We start from the raw sequence: 7031 nt of genomic DNA, 5'->3' as shown, positions 1-7031 counted from the left end.
CATTCGACTTTGTACTGGTCCACTCCTTCATTCTTCCTATCTTCCAACAGACTTAAGTAAATTTAAAGTTCATTAAAGAGCCATGGAGGAAAAGTTGAATATGCCTCTGTAGGACTTAAACTCAACGCACAAATCTGCAAACAAAGTATCATGTATTTCTTTTCAGCAGGATTTCTTGATTCTCGCCTCCGCGTTTTGACCTGGCTGTGTCACATGACTAAAACAGCCAATGAAAAGAATATAGCAAATAAAAACGTAAGAATGGTGCATTACTCTCAAACAACCACAAGGAGGAGAAATATTAAAACGGGAAACAAAGTTATAAAGAGCCTGACAAAAACACAAGAAAGAGCACATAAGATAGTATATAGTCATTTATATTTTCTTTTCTCAAACTGTTGCCAAAGTAACAACAATTAAAAATATTTGTTTCTGATTACACCAGTGGCAAAACATTAGGACACAACTTGATTTAGGATTGCAGCTTTAGGCTTTATTGTCCAATAGGATGCGAATACCTTCATGTAACATAGAGAGTGACAGCAATTCTAGCGTTGGAATGGGTGACAAGTAGAGGAAGATATGGGGTAGCTGTGTGAGACATCTTCAGACTCGGGGGTGACAATTGCTCATGTTACTTGGTTAGCGTTTGTATATTGTTTCACCTTCTGTTCTCCTTGATGCATCAAGTCTACATTAAAATCTTCTGCATAAGACATCAGCTGCTGCCTGATTTCTCCTTTCATCAGCTTCCAGTGATTACAATCAGTGATCATTTATTACCACCATTCTTTCACAACATTATCAAAGCAAATCCTTTTGCACCTTATTTATTTTTGTCTTTCATTTTGTTTGAATTTAAACTTGTATTTGGACTTCCATTGTACCGTGTGTACAACATTTTCTTTTTTGTGTATATTTTACCTTGCATTTTTTTTTTTTTTTATGCCTGGTTGCTATGACAATCTAATTTCCCTACACAGTAACCTGGGGATCACTTCTACTACAGACTCCGGTACAGAGGGTGGCGGTAATCCTCCATTAAACCAAAGGAAGAAGAAAGTTTGTTCTTGAACGGGCATCATCATCATCACCTAGTTGGGCCGCATGACATGTGAATGAGGGTAGCTAAGAAAACGGGGTTGAAGAGGATACCGTTTTAGTTACGTTGTTTAAGCTACGGTTAAGTAAGAAAATGCCCAGGAAAACGAAGGAGGAATCGGAGTGGGTGGACAACGAAGTCGCAGCGGCAGCTGGTGAGATAATGTTAATGTTTGTTGAGCAGCTAGCAGCAGGCTAAGTAGCGTCACAGTCAACGTTATCTAGCAGTAGTCCCGGTAAAAGTTGCCAATTGTTCTTCAATAGAAATCTCCAGCAAATGCGCTTACGTCAGCATAACCCAAACAGCATCAAGCCTCATTTTTTAGAGAAGATGGGAAAACAAAATGGAAAAGTGAACAGCCTGTTATTGAACTATGACTTCCAATAGAGAACGCTTCAGCTAACGTTAGCCTCGACGAGGCAGTTCGTGAAATAAAGATGACAGTTAATTCACATTTTGTAAGTAAAATCTGACTTTTGGTTTAGTATGTAGGCCGGTGACTCCGGTTGTTACTTCTCCCCTATTTGCTTTCTTTAATTGTATGATTTAAGGTGAAATCGAACATTGACTAAGAGGATAAAACTGTTGACTCATGTTAATGGTGTTGTCGTGTGCTTTGAGCCACTAGCTCTTTAGATGTTGTTCCACCACAGGCCTCGACAACAGCTTCAGCGCTCCCGTCTACACATATTGCAGCTTGACACCAAATATTGAAAATGATTACTGTATATAGATGTAGTTTATCCTGTCCTATCTGGCCCCTATTGAAGGACAATTACATTCATAAACAACGTGTTCGACTATTAACCCTTTTTGAAAGGTGGCCTCAAATTTAAGTTGAGTCAGCACTTGACATCAGTCATTGTTTATTTTGAAATGCTGGTATACAGACCTGACAAGTCAAACAATGTATTCAGAATGTCTGACAGTACTGTACATGTCCCACTAGTCCCCTGTGATGTTTTTGTAAAATAAAAAATCTGTTCTCTTTAAACAGAAAAGACTGTGAAAAAAGGGAAGAAAGATAAAAAGGGAAAAAAGACTGTGAGTATTTGCAATGGCTCATTTAACTAGTTTTTAAGTATCAAAATACTTCATAGCTGATGCTTTACCTCAATGGCACAGTGTGTCTCATTGGATTTGGCGTTTTAATGTTTTTCTCCAGTTCTTTGAGGAGCTCACCACAGATTGCAAACCTGAAAAGGTACATGAGGTGGCTGGAAAAGACACACAGGGAAAACAGGTAATCTTTATTCTCTGGTAGGTCTTTACCTAAGGATATATAAAAATATATATATATATATGCATACCAAATTTCATGTGTGTATATGTGTATGTATATGTATTTGTATGTGTATATATGTTTATATGTATACATGTATGTGTATGTATATGTGTATCTATCTATATCTATATATATATATATAGATATATATATATGTATGTATGAAGGTTTGTGTATGTATGTATACATACATACCAAATTTCACACTGTCGACATGCACTCTTTCTTTTCAGAATATATGTAATATTCTTCATAGCACAGCAATATCCCATGTCCCTCAGCCCATTAAAGGTTTCTGAACAAAATGACCATAACATATTGAAATTATAATAAACTAAGATATTACAATCATTATCGTAATTTTTACATCCTTACTAATGGAGAAAATGCTACATTTGTGGGTCTCTCTCCCAGCTTGCCGATGATTCGCAAGGCAATCTGGATACTCCTAGGTTTGAAGTAAGGGTTGGAAAAATCTCAGTTTTTGAGGGCTATAAAGACCAATGCCTTGGTCCCTTACCTCCACCTTACATGTGTTTTCACCCCTGCATTTGAATCCAGCTCAATATGTGGGGAAAAAAGACTTTAATCTGCGTGCCAATATCTTTGAGATACATTACATTACATGTCATATAGCTGACACTTATATCCACATTGACTTACATTACCATCCATTAGGGGCCATTTTTAGGGGTTCAGCATCTTGCCCAAGGACACTTCAACCTTGTGGTCGGAGGACAACTGCTCTACCCCCTCAGCCACAGCCACACCTCTTAATGAAGGAGGTAGTGAACCACCTTTATAACATTCTTGGAACATCTCCATAATTGGCGTAAAGAGTTAACTTAATTCTCTTTTATAAATTTCAATTGGTAATCCTTCAGGGACAGTTGTCTTGCCGGCACTCATGGAAACGATTGCAGCTATAATTGCATCCTTTGTCAGATCATAATCTAGGTAGGATTTAGCGTCCTTGGAAATGCATGGGAATTTAAAATTATCTAAAAAGAACACTTGTTTGTTGGGTGGATTTTCTGAGTAGTCTGTTTGAGTCCCCGCAAGTTATTCAGAGCTCTTTCCGCAGATATTATTTGTGTCAAGTTCACTTCAATCAACTTCAAATCCCATATATATAGTTTAATATGGACTTTCTAGCTTTTTGTATGTAGGGTAACATTAAAAGCACCACCTATAATTAATACCTAGTTTATTTATTGCTATTAGTAGTTGAAGACACTAATATAAATAGATTAAGGTAAATAAAAAGTAAAATAGCAGATCTGTTATGTCTACACGTAGGTCAAACATTTTAGTCAACAGGTGTATCAAACTCTGTTTCTGCTGTATACACAGGTAAATTATTATTAATTAGTTTAGAAGCAATTATATATAACTTTGGAATAGTATAAGCAACTCCCACTCTCTGTTATCAGGACTTTTTCATGCATCTTTACAAGTAAGATTTAACCATGACCTGGATGTAGACCAGGCCCGATTCTTTCACAGAGATGTCAATGTCAAAATATTCACCATAGTCCTATATTCTAAAATAGTTATTAATCGATGTCCGATGCTGACTGCGGATCGTTCCGATCACTTTAACCCTGATGTCCTGTCTGTGTGGGTCACGTTACCTCTTGGGTAGCAGTTCTAAATGTTTCTCTTAAACTCTAGAGTGAATCAAACAAAGTAAAGTGAGTCAGTCCTGTACATGTCCCAATAACTTGTGATCATTGATGGTGTTTATTGTTAAGGTGTAAATTGAGCGCAGGTCAGCGGGGGAAACAGTCGGGGTTAAAACTATTTAGCAGTGGAGCCCCGCTAAAACATTTAACGTAGCAGAAAACATTACTTTGTTTTGTCCCTGCATCGATGCAGAGTTGTCCACCTCTGTACAGAAGCCCAAACATTAGCACCTGTGCTTCTGTTCTACTACACGATGTGCAGTGTGACTAACCTGTCTATCCTGAGTCTAACCTGATGTGGGGTCAACCGTGTTGCATCAGAGCATCAAAGTTTAAATGTACGGAACCAGAACTGAGTAGCTGTCTCACTCATGCTAGTTAATAGCAAAAAATAAAGTCAACGAGCTGCTAAACCAGGAATGAGTGAAAGGGGGAAAAAAGAGTGAAAATAGGTACTTATTTGATATTAAAATGGAAAAGTGATGGCTCTGATATGTAATTTATATAGAGGTGCTCCAGAGTGTGGAGGCAGAATGTAGGTCAGCCCTAATCGTAAACCAACCGAGCAACCAAAAAGAGTCTGGCTAAATATGAACGTGATTGTGAACAAAAGAGCATGGTGATAATAAGGGTATAAATGTTTAACTGTTTGAAGCTCTGAACATGATGAGTCACTTGTGTCTTGGTTTACCTTGAGAGTTCCTGGTTTATTTGTTCACATATTACATACATCTTGAGTCTTCTTGCCAGTGTGAGTCATAGAAAACATACAAAGTTTGTCTATCATTATCCACACAGATGCGAGCAGGATGGAGAAGCCCTAAGCGGACATCTTTCTTCTATGGTTTAGTTTTAACGTTGTTGAAAGCTGCCCATCTCCAGGCCAGAGATGCACTGTAACCCGGATAGAGCGTTAAAGAGAGCAGGCTGCGCTCTTTATCTTGATAGTTTATTAATTTCTTGTCATAGATATGTTAACCATATTTGCCCGGTTTTGGATTGGTTCATTTCAGATAAACCATGTCAATATCTGTTTTTTTTTTCTTACCCACCTGTAAAATTATTTGAAACTTTCCCCTTTAGAAAAAGAAAAAAGATCGACGGAAAGGAAAAGGTGGAGATGCAAGTGAGGAAGATGATGCAAACGTCATGCTGAAGCTGAAAAAGCTTTCAGTACAAGCAAGTTATGAGGAAGATGAGCCAGGTATAATGTTTCATGAAGGATGACCACAAATTAAATTATTTTCTTGTATTATTTCATTATTCATTGTGCCTGCCTTCCCATCCACAGCCATTACCACCAGTGAAGGAAAGAAGGTTTGTTAGTCTACACTGAAACATTGTGTTTCATCTTTTACCTTCTGACTCTACGTGCTGGCTGTGTAAATTGCTATCTATGATGTCTTTCAGGGTGGAAACATCTACGCTGCTCTCTGTCAGGGCCAGAGTGATGAGGATGCTGATATAGATGAAGAAGATAGACCAGCTAAAAAAGTACAGTATTGTATTTCAAATACAGTGGAAACCGTTTTTTTCTCTCTCTCTGTCGTTTGAAATGACACCACAATATAACACTGATCACCACATAATAGTTGAAAGTTTTCTATAACCAGTCAAATCTGTCTTTATAGCTGCGCTTCCACTCTCTCGTGTGCGCTGACACAAACAAGAAGGCACACACAGCCACATAGACAAGTGGTGTCATCGGACACGTGTAAACTCGGACTTGGTCAAAATAGCTGAATTTGTAAACCTAGATAATGTATGGAGAGCCCGAGGACATGGCAGGGCGCGTTCGACAGAGAAGAGCAGTAAATTACTGCACAGACATGCACAGGCACACTCATGCAGGTAGGGAAATTTAACCTCTGCTTTTGACCTATCTGGTGAAGGACACACAGAGCAGTGAGCGACCATGTACGGCGCCTGGGGAGCAGATGTTGGGAGTAAGGTGCCTTGCTCAGGGGCACTAGACAGGGTAGGGAGAATCCTCTTGGATTTTTGGACAGATCAATCTAGATTCGTCTTTTTGATGTTTCTCCGTGGGGTCGAAGCAGAGACGAACCAGAGACCTTTTCTGCCCATAGTCCAAGTTTCTGCCACTAGTCCACCGTCTCTTTAAAATGCAAACAACAGTTACCCCATAAGTTTCGTTTTTGATGTTGCTGTCGAAAAACCCAAAAACTTAATAGAGTACAACCGAGCTACAGTCTCTTAGTGTACACAGTTTGCCCATAAAGTAAAGAATAGCGGGCTGTTTAAGTTTTTTTTAACAATTGATTACACCTTTATAATTCACAATATTCATCAGTGTTGTGTTTAATTGAAGCATCGTCCGTTCACAGCTTCCTTTTGTCCTGTCATACCTGGACTCATTACCTGAATGTGTGCTTCTGTTCATGCTCTAGCTCCGCCACTAGTTGCTGTTGATCTGTGGATCTGTTGGGTCTGGTGTCTCATCTTCCTCTTGATACCCCATAGATTCTCTGTGGGGTTCAGGTCAGGCGATTGACTGGCCAATCAAGCATGGTGATACCATGGTCATTAAACCAGGTATTGGTACTTTTGGCAGTGTGGGCAGGTGCCAAGTCTGGAAAATAAAATCAGCCTCTCCATAAACCTTGTCAGCAGAAGGAAGCAGGAAGTGCTCTAAAGTTTCCTGGTAGACGGCTGCGTTGACTTTGGGCTTGATAAAACACAGTGGACCAACACAAGCAGATAACATAACTCTCCAAATCATCCCTGACTGTGGAAACTTCACACTGGACTTCAAGCAACTTGGATTCTGTGCCTCCCCACTCTTCCTCCAGACTCTGGGACCTTGATTTCCAAATGAAATGCAAAATTTCTGAAATATCTGAAAAGAGGACTTTGAACCACTGAACAACAGTCCAATCCTTTTTCTCCTTTGCCCAGAAAGACACTTCTGACGTTGTCTCTGGTTCAGGTGATGCTTGAC

The 7031-nt window shown here is 39.1% G+C and overlaps 1 protein-coding gene across 3 annotated transcripts in view; it reads left to right on the top strand.

Annotated features, from left to right (window-relative positions):
• Window positions 1–1055: 1055 nt before the first annotated feature.
• Window positions 1056–7031, top strand: part of abcf1 (ATP-binding cassette, sub-family F (GCN20), member 1) — a 32202-nt gene continuing 26226 nt past the window's right edge. The window contains exons 1-6 of one of the 3 annotated variants that reach the window (XM_053446869.1): window positions 1056–1256; window positions 2100–2146; window positions 2268–2345; window positions 5156–5276; window positions 5364–5389; window positions 5483–5566. In XM_053446869.1, coding sequence (XP_053302844.1) covers window positions 1196–1256; window positions 2100–2146; window positions 2268–2345; window positions 5156–5276; window positions 5364–5389; window positions 5483–5566 — 417 coding nt within the window. In that variant the 5' untranslated portion in view covers window positions 1056–1195. The remainder of the gene's footprint in view (window positions 1257–2099; window positions 2147–2267; window positions 2346–5155; window positions 5277–5363; window positions 5390–5482; window positions 5567–7031) is intronic. The other 2 variants (XM_053446867.1, XM_053446868.1) reach the window with 2 other exon arrangements.

The sequence above is a fragment of the Pleuronectes platessa genome, chromosome 18 (assembly GCF_947347685.1).
Source record: "Pleuronectes platessa chromosome 18, fPlePla1.1, whole genome shotgun sequence".
Classification (NCBI taxonomy): domain Eukaryota; kingdom Metazoa; phylum Chordata; class Actinopteri; order Pleuronectiformes; family Pleuronectidae; genus Pleuronectes; species Pleuronectes platessa.
Note: the sequence above shows the minus strand (reverse complement) of the source record. Positions and strands in the feature narration are given on the sequence as shown.